This window comes from Stigmatopora argus, chromosome 15 (genome assembly GCF_051989625.1).
Source record: "Stigmatopora argus isolate UIUO_Sarg chromosome 15, RoL_Sarg_1.0, whole genome shotgun sequence".
Classification (NCBI taxonomy): Eukaryota; Metazoa; Chordata; class Actinopteri; order Syngnathiformes; family Syngnathidae; genus Stigmatopora; species Stigmatopora argus.
In genome coordinates, this window is record NC_135401.1 from 6,630,094 (window position 1) to 6,656,445 (window position 26,352).

A 26,352-nucleotide genomic window follows, 5' to 3' on the forward strand; every position below is an offset into this window, starting at 1 on the left:
AATTGAACAGAAAGTGACCCAAAAATTGTCCAAATTGAACAGAAAGTGAACCAAAAATTGTCCAAATTGAACAGAAAGTGACCCGCATCAGTTAACCGAACTTCAGAGCAAAGCAAACCCACACAACTTCTTCAGAAATTGCATTCTCTAGTCTAAGATATGATATGAGTTATATGGAAAAAAAAAATACAGTATGTTGTTTTTTAATCTACTTTCCCCCTTGGTACCAGTACTTCTGCTGTTTTTCTGCAGGGCAAGTGACTATTTTAAAACTCAACTATTAAAGGTATTTTTTAATAGATTAAGTAATAAATGAATAAAATGGATACGTTGTAGTGAGAGCAAAAACGCATGACATAAAAACAATTAAATTGTACTATGGATAAAATGACTGATGTCATTTAATTGTGCTAATTATTTTAACAGCGTGATTCAATTGTTTTTATGTTCAAAGTAAAGGGATTATACACTGCTTGATGACTTGTATGAAAATACTAATTACTAAATACAATTTGTGGAGAAGTGAGTGGGGGGCGAGAGCCTCCAGCGTGCACGCGCAGAAGCGCAGCGGTCGCCTGGCGCGGAGTGTCCGCCAGGGGGCAGCCGCGTCCCGGCGTGAGCCTGCGCCGCTCCCGCTGCACCGCAGAGAGGAAAATACCACCAGATGGCGGTTTAGGATTGCTGCTCTTCTCTACGAGGCAACCTTCCGCTCGCACGGGCCAATTCCCCAATATAAAATAACGCCAAATAATAAAAAGGGGATCGATTCATTGCTGCGGGAGGAGAAGCTTAACCCGGGGATGCTCGTTAAAGGTGAGTGCCCGCTGTTTTTGTCCTGTTTTTTGTCAGGCGAGAAAGGGGGTGGGGGAGGAAGACGGCGCACAGATTCAAGATGGTGGACTCGCTGGAAAAAGGGAAGGTTGCTGTGCTGCTAGGTTGTTGGTGGGGAGGGGGAAGGGCGCCATACAAGCGGCTAACCCAGGCTGATGTTGCCTTTACCCCAGCCACAGCTATTGTAGCCTAGCCAGCTAACTAGGCTCCCTCCAAAACAAAAAAATGTCGCGGGTGGAACGCTCTCGAAGGTGGCTCTCCTCCTCCGCCTCCTCGCCACCATTGTCCACCTGTCGCTGGGGTTGTCAACAAACACTAGCCGCCACGCAGCTTGACGCCTTACGTGCCTTTTCCGCTGTTTTTGCAACCATCGTACACCGCCTGGGAGTTTTACCTCCGTGTGCTGTTCACTTTATTTTGCACAGATGCGTCATAGGTGCCTTGGGATGTCCGCGTTGTGTTGTGAATTGGGGGACGTATATGTGTTAAAATTGGACATCACAGCAGCCGAAAGGCGATTCTAATTTGCCACTTAATATTAGCTTTCTCCCTCCTTCCAAGTTGTTTGTTTTTACATCTTCCTTCCAGAACGCATAATAAGATACCCATTGGTTCACCTGTCTCCCCCCCCAATATGTATTGTTGTCTATCTTCCCGCCAAACAGGTTTGTATTTGGGCTTGGATGATCCAGAGAATCCACCAACCAACTAGCCTTGATGACAGGGGGCTCTGAATCCTGATCACCCGACCTAGATTGACTGATGAGAGTGGGTCAGTGTGTGTTCGTAGTTACATAACTGCTTTGTTTACAGTCTGCATGCATGCAAGTTAACCGATAAGATGAGATGTTGAGCTATGACGCACTCCAAAGTGTCATATGCCAAAAGATATTGTGCAATGCAAAATGTGTTCATGTACTTGCTCAACAGATATATCTTTATCACATTGGTGGATGATGATGATGGAGTATTTATATAATTGATGAAATGTAATTCATTTACCTGCAAATGCTCATGTTTTAATGCCGTTGACAGCGCTAGACGTCCAATCCATTTTCACTGGGAAGAGATCTAGCACCCTCTGTGACATCCAAATAGTTCAATTCTGGCATGGTTTTATTTTTCCTCCGCAAAAATGTAACTTGAATCAAGTTTGAATTGAAAACAGCATCCAAAACGAGTTTTACCCACTCTCCATGACATTTACTTTATTTTTCCCCAAAACATCTTTTGAAAGCATTTTATATTTGGAAACAGTTATTTGTTTGCCGTTGACTGTAATATATGTCCAATCATTGTGGGCAAATTTTCCATAACTTTGATTGTCTTTACTATGACAAGATTGAGGTTTCAACTTCACTGCACACACCAATAATTCACTCGGGTCACGGTGTAAATTATTGGGGGCAATTGGCTGCCACTTGTTAACAAAAAAGCTTTTCCCGGTAATTTATCACCACTTTTAAACTGCATCTTGCAAACACTCCAAATGGAACCCTCTTTTAGTGGAAGAAATTATTGTCTTTATGTTGGTCCTATATTTTTTTTTTCGTGTGTGTGGCCACCGTGTGTTGAACTTGTAGTTGAATTTGGCAACGTCAGTGTTTTCTTTTATTATGTCATTCCTGTTCCGCAGGCATTGGGGAGGTGATTGCCGCTCTCAAGCAATTAGTGGCTCATTGTTAATAGAATACATGTGTCAGAGTTTTTGGATCGTCAATATGAAGCTGGATCTTGTTTACTTATGATTTTCTTGTTTATGACATAGCAGGTCATTTTGGCTGGATTTAAATTATTGTTCCAAATGGGCAATTTTGATTCAATAAAACTTGAATGTACCTTTTATGTGACAACATAGTGTTGGGAGTTTGTATTCTTCTAAATTTTTGACGCTTATTTTCAGTTTTATAGTATGTGAATATTGGCTTTAAAAATTAAATTAGTTAGTGAACACTAATAGTTGGTGTCAGCCCTGAAAAAAGAAAAACATTGGTCTGTTTCGTCATTTTCATTAATAGGTTGACGTCAAGCTGGAATCGGCTCAATTATCCCATCTGTGCAATTACTACGTTGTGTATCCTTTGCACAGATTTTAATACACATTAGGATGAAGCCCTGGTCTCATCTAGAGGAACTGAATCAGATTCCATAGTTTTTGTTTTAATTTTATTTACTTTGACACAACACGCTCCACTTGAGAAAAACAACAAAATCATCAGTAATTTTGTTTGGCTTGTCCCTGTTTTTTTGGCCTAAGATAGGCAAGCAGCTCTTGCTTTAGAATGCTATTAAATCAGGTCAGCTGGCTCTCGACAGTTTGAACGACTGCCTTTGAGCACCGGGTCTGAGTCGATGCTATATTTGTGTTGGTTTCACTTTAATATTGATGCGTTTACCTGTTGTCTGCTGTTGTGAATCTAAAATGCAAAGGAAGTTCTGAGCACGAGTGCAAAGAGTTGGTTCATTATGGGGCCTGTTTTTCCGATATCTTATTACTAAATCATTTATTGATTATTTTATTGTAAGTTAATGAAATAGACATTGAATGTGTTTGTAACCCTTTAATTCAATTGAGAGCAAACGAGTTTTGATTAATCAGATCGAGATTAGCATATTCAGGCCTACAAAATACAAGCTCCTTGGCTGATTTTGGACAGTCCTATCAAGTGAGGTAAATTCAGATGCTAAACACCCATGAAAGAGAGAATTTTATATATTTTGCATTTAATCCATTTCATTTTTCAAGTACTCGCTAGCTTGACGGTAATATAAAATAGCCGACACCATTGTAAAAAAAATACCAATTCAAGAAACAATGTAAATAAACAAGTTCATTAAAATTATGAAACGTCACGAGATTGGGTTAAATTAAAAAAAAAATTTCGCTAGATTGTCCAGCCCTACTTCGAACAAAATTTCCATTGCACAATATGAAGTCAGCAGCTTCTGTCAATATTCAAATGCTCTTTTATCGTACCCGTGTAATCAGCTCTCTGTCAAGTATAGTGATTTAATGATTTTTATCTTACAACATAGTGGTTGTGCTTTTTGTTGCTCTTATCGAACCACAGTAAATCCTGCCTGAAACAGAAGTCATGTTTAAATGTCAACACAACTTGTCGTCACCTAGTCTTTCCGGTCGCGGCAGACATTTGCATGTACGCGCCGCCTCCCCAGAGCGCTGTTTTAAAATCAGCCGACATCTGTCAAAGGTACGCACGTGGAACACTGTGCACCTTTTTGTGCTCTGACGCAGAACCTGTTTTTGTCCTTGGCGCCCTGCCAAGGCATCAGGAGTTATTTTCTTACAATCTGGGCACGCATTGAGAGAAAAACCCTTTCGCTGAAAAGACACTTGCGAGGCCTGCTTTAACCAGATTAGGATGATGTCACACGGGAGATCAGCAATCTGACACACTCATAGTGCAAACACACACACACACACACAGTCGCATAGCCATCTGCTACTGCCACAAACTACTGTACGCTCATTCTTTTGGCTACACACAAAGTCTGGAAGAGGAGGGGGAGGAAGGATGCTGTGTGAATTGTACAAAGTGACACGATCTCCACAGAAAAATGAAATCCCTGCCCCCGCCGCACTGAGATTCTGTATAGCTAAAGAAGTTAATTTAAGAAAAAAGCATAAGGGGGGAAAAGGACGGGTGTCGTCTTCGCTCCAGTTAACACCAAATGGAGCATCATATCGAATCATCGCTGCTTAGCGCTCACCCTTCTAATCAAGGGATTGGACGTCTATTGCTGTCAATGGCAGCCAATGAGGTGAAATGGATTGTTTATTGACATCACTGGCAGTGAATGAGTTATTTTACAGCCTCTAACATTTACACAGCGCAGGAATGTCAAGGCCGCCAAAGAAAGGGTTGCATCTTTTTAGTTTTAGTCAGAGTGCTCCTTGTATATGCTGCCTGGCTATAATTAGCGTTACAATATACTGAGGAGATCCACCCCAATAATGAATAAGAGAAGAGAGAACTCAGGACAGTTTTGGTTTGGCTGTTATGTCTTTATATATACTACTTTTTAATTTATCACTGCTTTCTGCACATGACCTTGTGATTCATCACAGTTAATTGGCAAGAATCTTACGGTGATTGAATCTTGTAATTACATTACTCAGCCCATTTAAAAAATTCTCATGTTTCGTTCTTGACATTTTCCACCAATCAGAGAATATTTTGATTAAATTCCTCTCTTTAAACCTACACTGCGTCCAGAAAACACTCGTTTTGTGATTGACGATACTGAGTAACATTTCTGATTTGTTATTCATGGATGTACATGAACTATAATCTGAAATATTTCTCTGTTAAACCTCTCACACCAGCACAATTACATAAACGTATTCAGACCTATGGTGTTTGGGTTCAGTCCAGCGCTTTAATCACAGTGTTAAGTTACATGCTTTACTGTCATTTTTGCATGACAAATGCTTACATTCCCATTTTTCCCCCTCTGTGATGTATTCTCCTCCGTCCGTCCTACTGATGGATTTTGCAGATCGGCATGGCGTGCGAAGCAGCTGCTGCTTTCCTTTAGTCAGAAAAAGCAAATAAGTGTGAGCGTAGGTGATCCAGCAGCAAGCATGGGGCGTGATTGATGCTAGTGCAATAAAACATAAACCGGTGCGCTGTCAAGGGGAAAATGTGACTTAAGGGGATGCTTTAAAATATGAAAAAGGTGATGAAGGTTTCATTTGGAGTCTTTCTTTTTGTGGCAACTGCATTTTTGTAAACTGGTCAACAAATCTAGTCCTGTTTTTGTTTGAGTGCCGCAAAAGGGGTGAAATAATAAAACTAATATCATAGATTAACACAGTGTACACCCAGAAAAGCCCACTGTTAGCAACCATGTTTTTTTAATCAATAAAATTAAGATTCTATATTGACATGATTTTTTGTATTATTATTATTTTTGTTAACTCATTCACTGCCAGCTCAGGTGTGCTGTATTAAGCCTGCACAATATATTGTTTGAACATTGTCATGGTAATGTGGGAATGCGCAATAATCCCATTGCATTTTTTTTAATTCGGTAAGTTTTGTTTTATATAAGCCCCCTTCTTATGTACAGCAATCTTCATCATTCACAGATAAACCCTCGTAGCTTGAATTAAACGATATTATCTGAATAATATCCCAAATAGCGCTATTCAAGTCCTCTGGTGAAAAATCTTACATTCTTAATATTCCAATATGCATCACAAAACACCAAAAAGTCCCAATGTAATTTTTTTTGCAATATCATTCAGTCCTATAGTGTATGTATAATATCCAAAGAGTATGTGTTCTGGTAGCGAGTAAAAGAACATTTATTTAAAAAACAGCAATTGAAGGCAATAGACAAAAAAAAAAAGCCTGGTGGCCTGCCAGGCTAATAAAGCTCTGCAGGAAATAACCCTGTTAACATTCATGATGGTAATTTAAAATGGCCATTCTGGGTTATGCGTCTGTAATGGTGGATTTTTAGCATTTGTAAGATTTTTTATATTGTTTGACTTGGAAGTAATTTCTCAGTTTGTTTTTTGTGTGGACTTGCATTAGTGCAATCCAACTTTAGTCCAAACCTGCTTAAATGCAAGATTCTAAACATGAAAACAATTTATTTAAAAAAAAAAGAATAATGAAAAGTGCAGCCACTGTATAGTTGATTTCCACCAAAAACGCACGTGTATAGATCGTTGCAGATGGATTTTGATTTCATACAAAAATTGTGCATTGCAATGTCCTGATATATCGCAGAATTAATTCTTAAACACCCCTAGAAAATACCAAGAGTCGTTTGCACTGCTGCTTTGGGAGGAATATGACGTCAGCCGTATGTGTCAGACCGCCACAGAAGGCTGCGGGTTTATCATTTTTGGGCTACAAGGCAAAATAAAATGGCATATGGCGTTCCTAACTCAGATAGTTCAAGCGATGAGTATTTCTCAAGTTAATCTGTTGGAAAACCAAAGGCGGCCAGCCTTGGCCTCACAGTTTCAGCCAAGCCGAGAGATAGTGTTTTTTATTGCGAGATGAATCATCATGTCAAAAAAATAACGACCAAGAAGTCCATGTGGGGATGCATCATTTATTTTACTCACGTACTTCTATTATAAACTGTTACATATCACAAGCAGATTTTCGGATACTGTATATTCACTCTTTGCAATAGGCTACCACATTACCATTATAACTATGCCTTTTCTTGCTACTGTCACAATGAAATTTCCCGAATATGGGATGAATAAAGTTATCCAATCCAATCCAATTGTCACAACACAGAACGAGACGTTTTATAACTGTCCTTCGTCCATAATTGTGCAGTTGTGACGTAAAGGTTGCTATGTTTTGACTTCTAACCCAGAGCTTGTATGCATCACTACGTGTTATTTACACATGCTCTTAACATATTTTCAATGGTGGTAATGGTTGTTTGAGACCCTGAAACCACCGACCAGCTGAATTTATTGTCATGTGACTTTGCCTCGGGCCAAACAGGCCAACCGAGACTCATGTTCACTGTTTCTATTTAAATCCATATGTCCCAGCAGCTTAGACAGCACAGTCTGGTTTTATTGCTGTGAAACAGCTGAGAGCCATTTAAGGAAATTCACACCACCAAACTAATGCTAGTGACAGTCAAAGGTAGGGGGGGCGTGGTGGTCCACCTCATTTGAGTTCTGCGCTAGGTGCGTTGCCATGGAAACCAACCTTATAATAAGATGAATCCTGCGTTCAAGTGTCACTCTGACATCTTGTAACATTTGTCTCGAGTATTTGCAATGGAATAATGGAATCAGCTCACGTACGCAATTGTAAAAATTAATCATCCCAAAGTGGGACATGGGGTAATATTACTTTGTAGATCTGTGCAGTGTGAATTTAGTATAATACCTGAATTGCTTGTTATTGAAATACATTTTTTTTGCCTTAAGAGAGCTGTCGAAGTGTAAACAAGGAGGAATGACTGATTATTTTTCCATTTAGTTGGCTCATACATATCACATTATTTGCCCTTTATATTTGTACTAGAAACTTTGCCTGGAAACAAATATGATGTGCTGGGAAAAGTTGGACTATGAATACTATTTAGGTGTATGTGTCATTTTGATATGTAAAGCAAATAGAGAAGTGATAAGCAGTGTTGAAAATCAATTCAATGAATGGATATTGTTTTTTCTATTGAAATACATTATTCAATTGAATTATTGAATTATATTAGTGCTTTTTGAGGAAATCTAAGTGTTGTTATTGGGTTTAATTAATTGATAGAAAATCTTTAACTATACTAAAGCCAGGTATTTCCTTCGTTTGTGAGGTTGGTTTTGGAGATTGCGTGTAGAAAATCTCTTGCTTGCTCTGACTATTAGTCGTCAAAGCCAATGATGTTAGCCATGTACTTGTTTCTTTGCTCCAACACAGGCTTTTGGGATAATATGCTTTGTGGAGTAATTTCTGTTTCTATTTAGAACAACTTCCTCCTCAAATACCCTTTCCTTGGGCATATGGTTTCACCAAAATGCTTCAACTAATTGTATTAACATTCATTAGTGTCGCATGGCCCACGCCATTGGAACCTTCTGCTCGCAACGCTATGTTCAGACGTTGGATCATTCCTTACGAAAAACACTTGTTCTTGACATTGGCCAGCATCAACCTCACAGAAGGTGTGCGGTGTAATTGTATCGCAGTCACCACTCATTAAACTCTCAAGTGTCAACTAATGCCGCAACAGTTAAGTTGCCAATGACCACAATTTTACAGTTATCATAATAATCACTTAGTGATCATCGGTTTGGAATTTTGAGAGGGTCAGGGGGGGCTGCAGGTGAGGTTTTCCTCATGGAAAATGTAGTTTTTATGGCTGTTATTTGTAGAGCAGGGTGGGACGGGGGTGCTTTCCAGGGGGCATTAAGGGGACAATTTAGGCTCAAAGTCATTAAAGGCTGCTATTATTCTTGAAGTGCGACTGACCCTGTAAATCTCCTTATATGGAAAAACGCTGTGGACAAGGCAAGAGGCCGGTCGACTTCATGGGGTTCAAGCCTAGAAAATGCCTCCCGGTGGGGGTAAAATTTGAAATAAAAAAGTGGCAAAAACACTAACTGGTTGTGTGACTAAAGAATTGTACTAAACAGCAGCAAATGGACATGTACAGATTTAAATAATGGTTTATTAATAGACTATATGCTTAATGCGGCACATTTTACAACCAGGTAGAGGCCACCCCCAGGAGGCTTTTCCCCCCCTGTGGGTTTGGACGAACAACATTATCATTATAAAAACAGAACAATATAGACAAGTGCAGCAGTAATCACATTGGCATGGTGCAATTTCAAAAGCACTAACACCCATTTACACTTTTTGGCTCTTACTTAATTTTGTTCTGTGCGCTGGTTATTACGTTATTTTGAGTGAGTGTGATGCCATCAAGGCCTTTCAAGTTCTAACTCAACCAAAGAAAACACTATGCACTTGTTTACACAGCAGGCTGACTTGTATTGTCAAGGCATGTTTTTATAATTCACAATAAAACTGAAGGGGACTGTTTTTTTATGTTATTTATTTTTGTGACGGTACGATATAATCTGCCCTTCGAGTCCTCCCTTTTGTCAAATTGGTCCCTCCCGTCCCCACTTCCCACCCAATCAAACGAACCCTCAGCCCCTGGCTTATGATCTGCGCCGGTCACCATGGCAACGAGGGCCTGCCTCCCAGAGAAAACGCTGTGCATGTTAAGTGCTTCCTTGGAGGCGCTGCTCTCTCTTTGTCTTGTACACACACACACACACACACACACACACACACACACACACACACACACACACACACTCAAGACAGTTCTTGCAGATTTGGATAATTCTGTAGTATTCTTGGCTGAGATTTATGATTTTTGTTCTTGCTTTACGTGGATGGCAGAGTCAAATCTAACCATACAATCATATGCTGAGGGAAGGTTTGACATTTATGGCGGCAACAGTGGCACGCGCTGGACATAATTTTATTGATTTCCCATCAGATTCATTTTAGGCAACACATTTTGTGTGCAGCTTTTAGATTCTCAGTCTGATATCACAGAGCCATCACAATCAAATTTGGCAAGTGTATACTAGGATCGCATCGATCCTCAAACTTACTCAACTTGTAATTTTTTAATCTCAGGGCTGTTGGTTATTTGTGGACTTATTGTTGCCTGTAGGTCCAGAGTTAGCCTGCAGAGGGCATTTGAGCATTCACACACTTCAGTTGTGATTTTAATGTCTGGAGTGATGGGAGGAAGCCAAAGTGCATTTTGAACTTGTTTTGATCACCAATCTTTATTTTTTTCTTTTATTTTGTATGCAGCAGTGATGTCAAAGGTCAGAAAATGATGATAGTTCAGCATATTTAATTAAAATTTGTAGGTAATATGAGAAGGTAGTTTTTCGTCAAATCAGTTACTATAATCCATTAGATTTCTAGCCCTGTCAATGTCCATGATTTAAATGAGTTCATTATAAATATCTAATAATATATTACAATTACATGAATATTATTTCTAATCTTATTAGTGTTAATAGTCTGGAATGGTACAACTTAATGTTACAGTAAAATGAAAATAATGTTAAAGAATGAGGAATGGAACCTAAGTGCCTAATAAATGCCGATAGCAAGTTCTTTTTATTCCTCAAAAAAATTGAAGAAATTACAAAAACAAGTACTCAGTGCCAATTTTTCATAACTTTCTTTGTAATGTTATTGTGCATGTGAAACTGAAAATGTTTAAACATCCCCCGTGCACAAATGTAGACACATTCCCTCTTCCTCTTCAGCTGTAAAAATGACTAGAATTTATTCACATGAAAAGTCTTGAAATCAAATGAAAACAAATAGTCTGCGAGACTGTGGGTTTGCATCTTAAGTGGGAGCCCGGCAGTCTAACATTGGGCCCCGTCGGTTGAATGAGGTGTTTGAACTCATTTGAATATGGATTGAGGGTTATTGTCATCTTAAACTATTCAGCAGGCTGTGCTATGTTAAATTGCTGTAAATACATTACTCAGTGGCTGTCTTTAATGGTGCAAGGTGAACCAGAGTTGCTCTAAAAATTGACTTTTTAATTCATTTAGTTACATTGACCACACTGTAACTTACAACAGTGAAACTAAGAAAACGGTTCAACAACCTTTCCACTGTTTTGATAGCTCTAATGTTATTTTATAAAGCTAACTCCCCTCTTTATTCAAAAGTGCCAGTCTCCCCAAGTAATACTATAGTATTTGTATTTTGCATACTCATGTCAACAAACATAGAAGCGCACCAAAATTATTTGCCATAAGTTCCAATCCCGATAAACAGAAAGCGAATTGTAAAAAGGAAAACATTGACCATCAAGTTGGTGAGTTAAGTCAACTTGTATTTATATTGGTAAAGTATTTACAAAACAATTTCACTTCTTGTTGCATCAATCTACATATTTTACTTTTTTTTTTTTTTTTTTTTTTTTACAATATCAGTTCATATTTCTGACATCTTTTTTTTTTTTACACATCAAACAGAGCCACTAAACCCCTTGCACTTTGCATTGCCTCCATAGCAACACTGTGTGAGAGGCAGTATTTAAATACACACTCTCTTAGCCTGCCCCCTACTGTTGCCCACATCTACTTTCATGCACATGTGCATACACTCACACATACTCGAGGGTAAAAACTGCACACTCTTAGTATCATAAGCAAGTTGAAAGATGTTTGAAATACTCCAGGAGGTCTAATTAGCATTTTGCAATTTTCCAAAGCCACTTTACCCCAATTAACCTCCCTGATTATGTAGTTGAGAGACAGAGACAGACTGGGGTTGATAGACTTTGTGGATTATAGTGCCTGTAGTGGTTGTACGTTGATACTGCACCGGCTTTGTGCTCACATGTAATTAGCATAAAATCAGGTAGACAATTAATTATAAGGCTGCATCCTTATTATCGATATTCAAATAATAGTTGTGGCCCGGTGGTGCAAGTTTGGCCTCACAGCTCTGGGGTCCTGGGTTCAAATCCAGGTCATGTCGGTATGGGTGCGATTGCGCATGATTGTCCGTCACCATGTACCCTGCGTTCGGCTGGCCACCAATTCAGGGTGTCCCCCGCTTCTGGCTTGGAGACAGCTGGGATTGGCTCCAGCACCCCCTGCGATCCTAGTGAGGAAAAAGCAATTCAGAAAATGAGATGATTATTATAGTTGTATTTTTCTATTAATTAATTTTTTCCCACACAATTTACCCCTTTCCCAATTTTATTTCTACGTGCTTATATTATGTTTCCTACTTCATGGTATCTGAATATTTGACTTTTTAGAAAATGTGTTTTAAGGCACATATGTACGTATTTTTCCATAATAAGAAAGTTTGACGTGAAAGAGAAACTCTACAGCTGTCAGATTGAACAAACATTTCCCCAATGTAATCCCCATTCATATCTTAGAATCATTTCATTCTGTAGTTCCCAAAGTAGCCAGTTGGTGTCATCTTCACCCTGTTTTCATCATTATACCTGCCCTTCCTTGAATGGTACTTATATTTTTAAAATGACTGTTAAATGTAATTCATAATCATTTGCCCCTTTTTGTTGAACCACCCTTACAGATAAAGAAGATAGTTAAGAGCCAGAGCGCAATCCGTCCTGGAGCCTTTCTACCCCTTCCCACCCCTCCGACTCTTACCCCCCATCCGAACCTCATCGTGACTTAAGACCTGAGAGACGCAACAATCGGACGCCTCATCGCCACTTTGAAACTGCAGGGATGATTACCTCAGAGCTTTCTGTGCTCCAGTGAGTAACTCTCTTACAATCTGACTTATCATGTTATTTTTACTAGTGGAAAAAAACACCCTCACAAAGAAACTCATTTGACATCACCAGGGACTCATCCAACGAGTCAGGGGCCACAGATGCAGTGGCCCTCAGCATAAGCATGGCGGACATTGAGGATCCTGAGGTGAAGGGCAAGAAGAAACGAGGGAGGCCAGGGAAACAAGCACAGGTAAAACCAAAAACATCTTTTTGTGTTTGAATTTATTTTTGTGGGCCTCAAGTGGGGGTTTGTAAATTTTTGTTGGTGCTGAATTACAAGGTTGCAAAGTTAAGAATGGAAGGAACTCGTTTGTGTGGTAGCTTAGTAAACAGCGTACAAAAAATTGTGGCAAACCAAGTGTGATATAAGCTGGTTCATATTATGATAGAATATTTTTATCGTATAGCTCAGCAATACCAGGAACCCCTTTTATTTTTGACCATTATTGATTATTCCCCTTCATACAGACGGCCAATAAGAAACCCCGCAAGGCGCCACTGGACAAAGGTTTGAGGGGGCGAGGCAGAGCCAATGGAGTGGCGCAACACAACGGTGACGGTTCGGAACCCATCACGCTGTTCGAAGTGGTCAAGTTGGGAAAGAGCGCCATGCAGGTGAGCCCAGTGATAAAATGTTCAATGTTTAATTAAAGGCAATGGCTAATTGAATTTTTTTTTCTGTTTTAACTACGCAGTCAGTGGTGGACGAGTGGATCGAATCATACAAACAGGACAGAGACTTGGCCCTACTTGACCTGATCAACTTTTTCATCCAATGCTCCGGTTGCAAAGGTTATTAATTAATATAAAATTATATGGCGGGCCAAGTCTGGACCCCATGTGTTGAGTTTGACACCCATGCTCTAGTATAACGTCAGCGTCCATGTTCATAAAACTTCCCAATTCTACCCTCGCCAGGCACGGTCAGGATCGAAATGTTCCGAAACATGCAGAACGCCGAGATCATTCGCAAAATGACGGAGGAGTTTGACGAGGTAAGTCAGGATCGAGATACTTTGTCAGTGACTTTATTAATCTCGACCCTATTTGCGGCTCACAGGACAGCGGTGACTACCCACTCACCATGCCGGGGCCAATGTGGAAGAAGTTCCGCTACAATTTTTGCGAGTTCATTTGCGTGCTGATCCGCCAGTGTCAATACAGCATTATTTACGACGAGTACATGATGGACACCGTCATCTCGCTCCTCACCGGGCTGTCCGACTCCCAGGTGCGAGCCTTCAGGCACACGTCCACGCTGGCCGGTAAGTAGCCTGACGATTTTCTATAGATTCCCACGCGGCTAGGTTTAACACTTCGTCGTTATCCATAGCCATGAAGCTCATGACGGCGCTGGTGAATGTGGCGCTCAACCTCAGCATCCACCAGGATAACACGCAGCGGCAGTATGAAGCAGAGAGGAACAAGATGGTCGGCAAGCGGGCCAATGAAAAGCTGGAGCTTCTGTTGCAGAAAAGGAAGGAGGTCTGAAAAAAAAAACATTAAAAAAGCTTCAATTACCTGTATTTAATACAGTAAAAAATATTATAATAATTTTCGTCCTAACGCAGCTCCAAGAAAACCAGGATGAGATCGAGAACATGATGAACTCTATCTTCAAAGGCATATTTGTGCATCGCTACAGGTGTGAATGAATGGCTATGGTTCTGTTCCTCGTCTCAATCCTAAAATCTGTGGCTCAACTTGGCGTTGACATTAAAATGAATGACTCCTCTTGCTTACTAGAGATGCTATTGCTGAAATCCGAGCCATCTGTATCGAGGAGATTGGCGTATGGATGAAGATGTACAGCGACGCCTTCCTCAATGACAGCTACCTGAAGTACGTCGGCTGGACGCTGCACGACCGGGTGGGTTCACGGTAAACCATGTTGTATTCCTGCTGCACGGTTGCTCACTTTCTGCTCTTTATCGGCTCTCCAGCAAGGCGAGGTGCGGCTCAAGTGCCTGAAAGCTCTGCAGAACCTTTACACCAACCGTGACCTGTTCCCCAAGTTAGAGCTCTTTACCAATCGTTTCAAGGTAACGTCACAACAAAGTGGAAAAACAAGAAGCATTGTTGCTGATACTTCTTTTTTTTGTCTCAACAGGACCGTATTGTGTCAATGACATTGGACAAGGAGTACGACGTAGCTGTAGAAGCGATCCGATTGGTGACTCTTATCCTTCAGTAAGTAGTAACCTTGAATTATAATGTTTCTTAGTACTTCCATGTACATTCCGGTGTCCTGAGTCTTGTCTAATGTACTGAAAGAATTTCATTTTTCTTGTGTGTAATGCTGGTGAAAATGTAAATAAAAGCCAGTATTTTCTGAAAATTGACATTCTTGCTGCACTTTTAATCAATGCCGGTAAAAATGTATTGTCTTTACATTGACCACACAGTAAATTTGGCATATCACAAACCTACAAACTCAAACTAAGGAAACCTTAACAATCTTGCCCTGTCTTAACAGTTTTAATTTGATAAATTTCACTCGTTGACAGAATGGCAATGATATATATACTTTTTGGACAATATTGCACTTGTGTTTCTACAGGGGCAGCGAAGACGCACTCTCTAATGAAGACTGCGAAAACGTCTACCATCTGGTCTACTCTGCCCACAGGCCTGTGGCTTTAGCCGCTGGCGAGTTTCTGCACCGGAAGTGAGTCTGCGCTGACTTCAATGCCATGGTAACATGCCATTTTACAGTCTTGTTTTAACGTGCCCATCGCCGCCAGGCTATTCAGTCGTCACGACCCGCAGGCAGAAGAAGCGCTGGCCAAGCGCAGGGGCCGGAGCAGCCCCAATGGGAATCTCATTCGCATGCTGGTGCTCTTCTTTCTGGAGAGTGAGGTATTGCCATAACATTTTTTTTCATTATTTCTATTACTGCATTTTAAGATATACACATCAGAGAATGTCATTGCAAAACTTTATTTATGTAGCTTCACGAGCATGCAGCCTACCTGGTGGACTCCTTGTGGGAAAGTTCTCAGGAGCTATTAAAAGACTGGGAGTGTATGGCCGAGCTGTTATTGGAGGAGCCCGTGCAAGGGGAGGAATGTAAGACGCTGATTTCCTATTTCTCTATAGTTGCTTGCTTTTTTTTTTGGCTTACGATGAATTGCCCTTTGCTCTCCTCTCCAACTACCCATCTCTGCAGTGCTATCCGACAGACAGGAGAGCGCGTTAATAGAGTTGATGGTGTGCACCATTCGACAGGCGGCAGAGGCCCATCCGCCTGTGGGCAGAGGCACTGGCAAACGGGTGAGTTTCGCCATGATAGAATTACGGCGATTTTTATTTTGAGTTTAACCACCTTAAGCACGGTAAGCATTGTATATATTTTCTTCACGTTGATTCCTGAGGTGTAGGCCTAGCTGTACGGTTTCCTCAATCACAAAGGTCCAATTGTCTCGTGTGGCTTAAAAATGATCGTGAACAATTACCTTGTGCTCCATTTTTTGTGTTCCCATGTGGCACCATGCTGCCTCTCAGAGATTAGTCTTTGAACTGCACCTAACGCCATTATGGTGAGGTGTACTTGCACTGTTTTTCCCCCTAAAACAATGGAGATATATTTTACTTCCTCGTTGTGGGATGTTGCACTTATATTAACCATTCACTGATTTTTCTTCACCAGCTCACTTTTTTTTCCTTCTGTTATACTCACTAGGTGTTGACAGCCAAGGAGCGGAAGACCCAAATTGACGATAAGAACAAACTGACGGAACACTTCATTATGGCACTGCCAATGCTCTTGTCCAAGGTGGAAAATGGACGTTGCTTACAGCGGCATGAGAAAGGAAATTTTCCAGTCACTGACTCTCCCGTTTTCACCGTCTCCCCGCAGTACCAAGCCGACTCCGAGAAAGTGGCCAACCTGCTGCATATCCCGCAGTTCTTCGACCTGGACGTGTACAGCGCCGGGCGCATGGAGAAACACCTGGATGCGCTGCTCAAACAAATCCGGCTAGTCGTGGAGAAACACATTGAGATGGATGTGTTGGAGGCGTGCAGCAAGACGTACAGCATCCTCTGCTCCGAGGAGTACACCATCATGAACCGCGTGGATATCGCCCGCTCGCAGCTAATTGACGAGATGACCGATCGCTTCGCGCACTCCGTAGAGGACCTTCTGCAGGAGGTGAGACGGCAGCACAATTTTTAGTTTATCCTCGTGCAATGACTTATCCACCCACACGTATTTGTCAATTCGCAGGCCGAGGAAGCTGACGACGATGACATTTACACCGTTTTATCCACACTGAAAAGACTCACGGCCTTCCACAAGTAAGAACTCTCTCAACTGACAGTCTCAGAAGAGTTCAGAATGTTTTGGTGTTTTTTTTAATCCCTGACGTCCTCTGCCGAAACGCAGCGCTCACGACCTGACGCGCTGGGATCTGTTCAGCAACTGTTACCGGCTGCTGAAGGCGGGCATCGAGCTGGGCTCCATGCCGGAGCAGATAGCCGTGCAGGCGCTGCAGTGCTCCCACTACTCCATCCTCTGGCAGCTGGTCAAGATTACAGAAGGCGCGCCCAGCAAGGTGCAACAGTAATCCCTCCAATATCGCGGTTAATGTGGACCAGACATGGCTGCGATAATCAAAAAATCGTGAAGTAGGATCACCCCTATTTATTATTATTTCTTATTTATTTATTTTTCTTCAGTGCTGAGTCCTAGTAGCAAGCGGAAGACAGGGGAGTGGCTTTCGCTGGCGAGTTTCAGCGTGGATTTTCACATTTTTATGGACTTAAAAAATATATATGTATAGATTTATTTATTTTTAATAGCAGAAAAAAATCGCAAAGAAGTGAATTCGCGATGAGTGAAGTCGTGATAATCGAGGGAACACTGTACACGCACACTTGTACAAATCTCTGTGCTATCCTGGATATATTACTAGAACTAAATTATAATAACTATACAAAAAATGTTATGTTCGCTGCCATCCCTCCCAGTCAGATTTCAATAGATGTCTATCGCTGTCAATGGCAACCAATGAGTGCCCTGTAACAGGTTTAACAATGTTAATGTTAACACACAATGATGTGTGGCAATTTCCCAGGTCAAACTAGTTAAGCGGGGGTTCGTTTTTGTTTTATCTGAGAAAATGGGTTATCTTTAATGTTACTTGTGTATATTCATATAGGATGACTTGCTGGCCCTAAGGAGAGTGGTCAAGTCTTTCCTTGCCGTTTGCCAGCAGTGCCTGTCCAACGTCAACACGCCCGTCAAAGAGCAGGTAGAATTTTAAAACAGGGATTTTTTTTATGTCAGCGTCTCTGAAACCCTTACACGGTCTATTCCCGCTTAGGCCTTTATGCTCCTCTGCGACCTGCTCATGATCTTCAGCCACCAGCTGACGTCAGGTGGCCGGGAAGGCCTCCAACCACTTGTTTTTAACCCTGACGGGACGCTGCAGAACGAGCTGCTCAACTTTGTCTTGGACCACGTCTTCATCGACCAGGATGACGAGAACCAGAGCATGGGTGAGGGGGGGAGGAGGTTGAAACACAAACACAGCAACAACAAAAAATCCACAAAAGCTATCCTCATTATGAATTTGATTGACTCTCAGAAGGTGATGAGGAAGATGAGGCCAACAAGATTGAGGCCCTGCACAAAAGGAGGAACCTGCTAGCAGCTTTCTGCAAACTCATCATTTACGATATCGTCGACATGCCAGCGGCTGCCGACATCTTTAAACATTACATGAAGGTAAATTTAACTCATTGGTAGACATTGACGGTGCTAGATGTCCAATCTATTTTTATTGGGAGATGCTGGCTGCAAATGATTGCTGAAAATAACCACTCACAGCCACTTCTCACATTTTAAATTAATGGGTAATTGGATGTAAACGTACTATTTTTTGGAGTTTCCTTCATTTTACTGTTGTAAGTGGTATATGCCAAAATAACTATGCTGTCAATGTATTATACTTTCTGAGTCTTTTGTTTATTTTTTTCAGTATTATAACGACTACGGCGACATCATCAAGGAGACCTTGAGTAAAACGAGACAGACTGACAAGATCCTATGTGCCAAGACACTCATCCTCAGTCTGCAGCAGGTCCGATATTCTGTACAGCGGCCATTTTTAAAAACATCAATACGTTTAAACCGTTTCATTGTATGTTTTTGTAGCTCTTCAATGAGTTACTACAGGACCAAGGCCCCAACTTAGACCGCACGTCTTCGCATGTGAGCGGAATCAAGGAGCTGGCCCGCCGTTTTGCTCTCACCTTCGGCCTGGATCAGATTAAAACCAGAGAGGCGGTAGCCACACTGCACAAGTAAGATTGCTGGATCAAGAATATATTATTGTTATCGTCATTATTACCCAACAACACTGATTCTGTCTTTCTGGCTTAACAGAGATGGAATTGAGTTTGCCTTCAAGTACCAGAATCCTCGAGGACCTGAGTTTCCTCCCATCAACTTGGCCTTCCTGGAGGTCTTGAGCGAGTTTTCCTCCAAGCTGATTCGCCAAGATAAAAAGACAGTGTAAGTAAGCAGCCGACCTTTGGGAACAAACCTTCACTTCGTAGATACTGAACCGCCACTCGTCTCGCCAGTCACTCGTACCTGGAAAAGTTCATGTCCGAGTCCATGTCGGAGCGGCGGGAGGACGTGTGGCTGCCCCTGATCTCGTACAGGAACAGCCTGTTGACGGGAGGCGACGAGGACCACATGTCGGTCACTTCGGGCTCCAGCAGTAAGACGGGCTCCGTCCGCAGCAAGAAGGGACGGCCGCCTCTCCATAAGAAACGCATCGAGGGTAGGGCTGGGCGATTGTGTCTCCTTATATTTCAAATGCTTGGACTATTGGGGATTTTGATTCATTTCCGATATGGCAGAGGAGAGCAGCGTGGAGGGCTCGTGGATGATGCGCAACGACACCTTGCAGACACCCGGCGCCCTGCAAACACCTCAGCTCACCTCCACCGTCCTCCGGGAAAACCGGCCGGCGGAACACATGCCCGACCCGGATTCGGAACCCGGCTCAGAGAACGACTTTGTACACAAGTGAGTGCGGTGCGCTGACCTACACGCTTTTAGAATCTGTGCAATATTTCAGAATTCTGTGCAATATTTTAGAATTCTGTGCAAAATTTTAGAATTAACATAGCCGGGATGTGTTTTTATACTTTTATACTACTATTTATGTTTTTTTTAACTGGGAAAACACACTTTGAAAAGCTTGGAGTGGCACCACCAATTTCGTTATACGCAGCTGTGTATGACGACAATAAAGGCTTGATTTTTTTATTTATTTTTTATTTTTTTAACTCATTGGCTACCGTTAACGGCGATGGATGTCTAATCCATTTTGTCGAGCAAAAATGAGTTTGACATTGCTGGATTAGATTTATATATTGGTGTCATTGACATTGAAACATAAGCATTCAATGCCATTCATACCAATCAAGATGGATTTGATGGTCATCACTGTTAAAGTCAATAAATTAAAGGAATTTGTCTAACAAAACATTTGCTGCAGCCCTCAGATTCAAATGTCTTGGCTCGGCCAGCAGAAAATGGAAGAGGTGAATAGGAAGGACCGGACGGCCATGAACTACATCAAGTCACGCAGCAATCAGGGCGTCCGGCAGACAGTGTAGGTTGGATTGTAAAACAGCAAATACTTACCACAAGATCACTATATCACTGTCGTAAACTCTGGAATATTAACTGAGTGCGCTATGGAAGGATCTTTTTTTTTTAAACAAACAAAAGTTGTTGTCACACTGAACACAAACTCACCCACATTATCACCATCACCTGTCATGAATGCATTTCAGGCGCGGGCTGATGGAAGATGACGCTGAGCCCATCTTCGAAGACGTGATGATGTCGTCACGAGGCCAACTGGAGGACATGAACGAGGAATTTGAAGACACAATGGTCATCGACCTGGTCGGTGACAATCCCTTTCAATTTGTTCTTGTGGTCTTTGTTCGGCTAAAGATGGAATTGTTTTTCTTTCTTTTTTAATTATCCGTTTTTAACTTCTGCTAGCCGCCGTCGAGGAACAGACGTGAGAGAGCAGAACTGAGACCGGACTTTTTTGACTCGGCGGCCATGATTGAGGACGAATCGGTGAGTAATTCATATCTAGCACTGAGATTTATGCACTAACTAGTAAATTCATGACCCATTATAGGGCATCCATTTAGGTACAATGATTTTTTTTACAAAGTTAAAATGGATTGGAGATCTCTTACTGTCATTGAGTTTAGCTATGTGAGGGCACAAGAGATTGATGAAACAAAACAATATGTATGAAATCAAATTCTCAGAGCAAAACACAGGCTAATCTTACTTGTTTGAATGTTTTGATAATTATTTTGTGTGTGTCCTTGCAGGGGTTCAGCATGCCCATGTTCTGATGACGACAAAGTTATGGAAAAAACAAAAATTGCGGCTCCTAATCAGGAAGTAAACAGAGACAGTGCCAGATACCGGTGTTCTACGTAATGTGTCAATCACGGTCTTTTACTAAGAAGGGATTGTAGAAGTATTTCACTTCTGGACATCTGTTCCACCACTTCTTCCTTGTTCAGACAGTTTGAAAAAGCGTTCCTCTGGTGTTCCACCCTGTACAGCCCCACCCACGTACTTCCCTTCCCTTCACTTGTTGTCGCACTTTGGTCCATCCAGTTCAATTCTAAGAATGGACGTCAACTCTACATGTTCTATATATGTGCTCTTATCACTCTCCCCCCCTTTGCTGCCCTGTTCCCACCTCGGAGTTACTCTGCACACAAATAAGAGTTTTTTGTAAAGTCATGTCAAAAACAAAAATAGACATTTTGAATTCTGTAGCTTTAGTACGAAAAGTTTTAAAATCAAGTGTTTGTTTGTTTGTACAGCATTTTTCTTCTCGAATGTGTATTTTACTTGTTTGTTGCCAATTGGTGGCCTACATACAAAAACATTCTCTTCTGGATCTTATTACTTCCGTCTCACTTTCTCCCCCGTCACTGCTTCAGTAATTGCTGTTGCTCCTTTTTGCCCTACAGACAGTTATTGACTCGTGTCTGTGCATCACGTATGTTATTTGAATGTGTCTTCGGGTTTTGTGTAAATATCACAAACGGTGCGCGGAGCCCTAACGTGCTCTAAAAAGCCTCGTGTTTTTTTGTTTTTTTTGTCAACCTTCGTTTTTAAGAAAATAAAATGCGTACTCAATTTATTAAATTGTGTTCATTTTACACAAAAAATAAAAAAGATGGTTTTGATTTCCTGTCCAGAAAAATGTTTAACTGTTAGTCATGACTTTTACTTTTTGCTCTCTTTAAGTTATCCCTTAAGTCTAATCCTTTGTTTTTTTTACCAGTAAATTTTGGAGAACGCTGTCATTAGACAATGATCCAAATTATGTTTTTATATATCTAATGTGGCTTAATCATTCCAAAATTGAAACCTTTTTTCCTGCAGTTAATAGTTTCTGTTGCACAAGAAATATGGCAAGGTAAGTAAGTTTCCTTTTCACAAATCAAAGATTTATTATTTTTCCACTTTAAAAAAAAGCACCTTTTGCTTCAGTCCATTTATTGTATTACAATTAAAAAAGGCACAATTTCTGCTTGACCTAAATCCATACATTTGGAGTGATGTTGAAGGTGGGAAAAAACTGAACAAAATATTGCTACAAATCAAATGCATCAGTTGATGAGGACATGCAAAATTGCACAAATGATATCTTGAGGTTGAAATGCTTATGTTTTATACACTCCAAGCTTCCACAGACAAGGTAAAAGGAACCGTGCCGAGTTTTACAGAGGAATGTTGGCGTGTTTCTTCCACGGGTTGACCTGCTTCTTACTGGCCAAAACTTCCAAGTCTCGGCAGATCCTCTTGCGCGTGATGGACGGCTCGATGATGTCGTCCACGAAACCTGACACAAAGGTAAGGGAGAGCTATAACAATTGGATTCAAAAATCCATCCATGGTCAAATGTCATTTGCATTTCATCATTTATTGGAATATTTTCATAATGATAAAGATATTTTTTTTAATCCAGTAAAATTCTTAGAGCGTTACCATGTATACATTTTAAGGTTCAAATGTAAATAATTCAGTTTTTCATATAAACCAACAAAATGTTCATTACACATGGTTTGTTTGTATTTTGGGATGCTAAATCCAAATCTGACCTTATCCCCTTCTGTAAACTCAAGTTTTTTTAAATTCTTGAATTAAGATTTTTTTTTAATTGCAATGTAAAAATATTGCAAAACAATGTTTTAAACAAAATTGAGTTGCCACATAAAAAATAGCCTAAAAAACAGACCAACAATCGAGACAATGTGACCCCAAGTTTGTTGTTACCTCTAACTGCAGCAGGGAAAGGATTGGCAAACTTTTCCACATATTCTGCTTCAGCTTCTGCCTGGTTTACCTTCCCCCTGAAGATGATCTGAACAGCTCCCTACCACACAAAGTACATAATATTTATTAAAAAAATGGATTCCTGGCTATGTAATTAAACATGAAATTTCAAGTGCCAATATGGCTCCGTACCTTGGCGCCCATGACAGCCACCTCAGCTGTGGGCCAAGCATAATTGACGTCTCCTCTCAGGTGTTTGGAGCTCATGACGTCATAAGCGCCACCGTAAGCCTACAGTGGCGCACGTGTGTGCCATAACGATCAGTATCACTTGATATAGCCAACGTAAAGGTGATGAAATTCCCCACCTTCCTGGTGATGACGGTGATCTTGGGCACGGTGGCCTCGGCAAATGCGAACAGCAGCTTGGCTCCGTGTCGGATGATGCCGCCGTACTCCTGGGACGTGCCCGGCAGGAAACCCGGCACGTCAACGAAGGTCACGATGGGAATGTTGAAGGCGTCGCAAAAGCGCACAAAGCGAGCACCCTTCACTGACGAGTTGATGTCCAGGCAGCCTTAGCGCCAAGATAAAAAAGCTATTTACTAAGCGATGCCATTTTCCCAAAGGGGAGGCGTGGCCATGGCGATGACTCACCGGAGGCCACTTTAGGCTGGTTACCCACCATGCCCACCGTGCGCCCGTTCATGCGGGCGAAACCAACCACAATGTTTTTGGCGTAGTCTGGCATGATCTCGAAGAATTCGCGCTCATCCGATATCTGGCAAATATCACAAAAGAGGTCACGTGATCTGCGATAATTATAGATATTGTCGACACTAATCATTCAGATATACTAAATGAAACCCTAAAATTAACTGATTTTATTCCCCATGATGTTTTTAGCACTTACAGCGTGGATGATGTCCAACATGTCATAGGCCTTCGTTGACTCAAATGGGACAATTGTGTCCAGCGCTGGGACAAGACGTTCACTGAATGAAGGAAAAATAAACTGACAATTTCAATCAGAGACAATTGCACCAGTGCCCCAATGCAAAAAAAAAAAGTCAGATATTTTAGTTTCCACTTAGAAAAATGCTTTTTGCAGATTCTTCCTATCCTATTTTCACTACTGTTTATTTTGTATTGTTTTAATTAGCAGGTCAGCTAAAACAGTGAACACTTTCCAAGCCATTTTGTCTACCTGGAGTCTTGACACTCCCTGATTGGCGCAGCGTCCTGATTACTGAGCGGCAAATAGTTGAAGAAGTCCCGCAGGTGCAGTAACGCTTCCACATCATTCTCAAACGCACGGTGCGCAACCCCTAGGGAAAAATAAATAAATAACCACTCCAAATTTCCACAGAAATTGAGAAGAACAAACAAGATATGCCAAGTGAACTGACCTGATACGCTTGTGTGTGTCTTGGCTCCGCCCAGCTCCTCTTGAGTAACATCTTCATTGGTGACCGACTTAACCACATCAGGACCCGTGATGAAAAGGTACGATGTGTCCTGCATATGTGTGCGTGTGTGTTAATTATAATTAACTAGTGTAGCCGAGCCCATATAAGATATTTTACCCACTTTACCTTGACCATGAAGGTGAAGTCCGTCAGGGCAGGCGAATAAACGGCGCCCCCCGCACACGGTCCCATAATGAGGGAGATTTGTGGGACAACCCCAGATGCCATTACATTCCTCTGGAATATTAAAAAAATGGGAAGAAGCACTTCAATTAGTCAGTTTTTTTATCATGAGACATTAACTTATTTAATTTGGTGGTGTGTACTTTACCAGGAATATATCGGCGTATCCCGCCAGAGACTCGACGCCCTCTTGGATGCGAGCGCCTCCAGAGTCGTTGAGGCCGATGACGGGCGCTCCCACCATCATGGCCTGGTCCATGATCTGAAAAAGCACCAGCAAAACCAGTTGGACCTACGACACATCTGCTGGAAATCCGTGTCACTCACCTTGCAGATCTTCTGCGCATGAGCTCCAGATAGACTGCCACCAAAGACGGTGAAATCCTGAACACAAAAAAAAAACGTTCAAAGTCAATTTGTGTTTTCCTAACGTAGCATAACTCTTTTCATAGCAATGCTTACTTGACTGAAGACATACACCAAGCGACCGTTGATTCTGCCGCTTCCCGTCACCACGCTGTCGCCGGGGAACTAAAGCCAGAAGATGGGCGTGACATCTCACCCATGGAGGAGGAGGAAGGTGGGTTGGGATAATTACCTTGTTTTGAGCCTGCTCCATGCCAAAGTCGGAGCAACGGTGTTCCACGAACATGTCCGTTTCCACGAAGGACTCAGTGTCCAGGAGGAGCTGCACTCGTTCACGAGCAGTCAGTTTTCCCTGCACAGCCACACTTATTTTATTTTTTATAACATCTTTAAAAGGTTAGAAAACTATGAGCATCTTCAGTTTTTGGGGTCGAAAAACTTAGATTTTTTTGTCAGATAAGAAGTAGGAAAACTTTTATGATGGGAGTTTTTCTGTATTGATATTACCGAGAGGTACCTTGCAAACTATACCAAGATATTTGTAAGTGACAGCTTTAACCATTTAGAGGGCAAGCTAATAAAAAAAGTTTAAATTAACTCCATAAAAACCTCTAGTCTGAATTATAATTCTAGTAATTGTAAAGTATATAAACGAATAAATACAATAAAAATAATGAATCAAATTGAAACAGAAAAACTGAAAGTTATCACCCCCAATAAGACTTTTTTAATTTAATGGCATGTAACTTATAAATGGTATGGTCAAAATAGATGTCTAACTAATTTAAACTGGGGTACTGTGAATGTTCCTTTCAGTGCCAATGACGACACTAGACGTCCAAACCCTTTTTGACTGGGCGAGCTTCCAGCAAAAATCCATGCCATATCATCTCGTCAATAAAAGACTGGACGTCTGCTGCGGTCATTGGAAACCCCATGAAGGAATAAAGATACGTGGTGAAAAGTTTTAAAGTTTGTTCTCACGCGTTTGTGTTGAGCGTCGATCCTCTTCTGACCTCCTCCGGCCAGCGCTGCCTTGCGCTTCTGTTCAATGCGCTCTTTGACGGACAGATGGCCGACCGAGTAGTAGCGATTCGTCGGCAGTGTCGGTGCGCCATGTTTGATCGGTGCCAGAATCCTTAGCGACAGCTTCAAGGAGTCGAACAACCCGCGGCCTCCCCGAGCAACACTGTAGGCCGCCATCATGGATGCGCGTATTCTCCGGTGTAAGACAGGTCATCTAAACCAATAGCGTGCGTGGGAGGGTCCTTTTCGACCAATTGAATTGCAGAAGAAACCGGAAACTGACCTAATTGTATT

General features: G+C 41.5%; 2 protein-coding genes across 2 annotated transcripts; one reads left to right on the forward strand and one right to left on the reverse strand.

Annotated features, from left to right (window-relative positions):
* Window positions 1-553: 553 nt before the first annotated feature.
* On the forward strand, window positions 554-21,880 carry stag1a (STAG1 cohesin complex component a). Its single transcript, XM_077620138.1, has 32 exons — window positions 554-813; window positions 12,456-12,642; window positions 12,733-12,853; window positions 13,132-13,278; window positions 13,359-13,455; window positions 13,582-13,658; window positions 13,724-13,928; window positions 13,997-14,148; window positions 14,235-14,308; window positions 14,410-14,533; window positions 14,607-14,705; window positions 14,774-14,853; window positions 15,224-15,331; window positions 15,408-15,522; window positions 15,615-15,732; window positions 15,833-15,936; window positions 16,346-16,438; window positions 16,523-16,816; window positions 16,892-16,962; window positions 17,051-17,219; window positions 17,826-17,918; window positions 17,991-18,165; window positions 18,255-18,394; window positions 18,648-18,749; window positions 18,824-18,972; window positions 19,055-19,183; window positions 19,255-19,457; window positions 19,537-19,705; window positions 20,181-20,297; window positions 20,482-20,596; window positions 20,699-20,779; window positions 21,046-21,880. The coding sequence occupies exons 2-32, from the start codon at window positions 12,614-12,616 to the stop codon at window positions 21,067-21,069; spliced, it is 3,774 nt and encodes a 1,257-aa protein (XP_077476264.1). The 5' UTR covers window positions 554-813; window positions 12,456-12,613; the 3' UTR covers window positions 21,070-21,880.
* A 279-nt stretch (window positions 21,881-22,159) lies between these two features.
* pccb (propionyl-CoA carboxylase subunit beta) lies at window positions 22,160-26,262 on the reverse strand. Its single transcript, XM_077620144.1, has 14 exons — window positions 26,017-26,262; window positions 25,265-25,384; window positions 25,129-25,197; window positions 24,994-25,050; window positions 24,815-24,928; window positions 24,610-24,720; window positions 24,424-24,532; window positions 24,222-24,342; window positions 23,928-24,009; window positions 23,672-23,795; window positions 23,383-23,591; window positions 23,207-23,305; window positions 23,015-23,114; window positions 22,160-22,580 (listed from the first exon to the last, which is right to left on the reverse strand). The coding sequence occupies exons 1-14, from the start codon at window positions 26,236-26,238 to the stop codon at window positions 22,459-22,461; spliced, it is 1,659 nt and encodes a 552-aa protein (XP_077476270.1). The 5' UTR covers window positions 26,239-26,262; the 3' UTR covers window positions 22,160-22,458.
* Window positions 26,263-26,352: the final 90 nt, after the last annotated feature.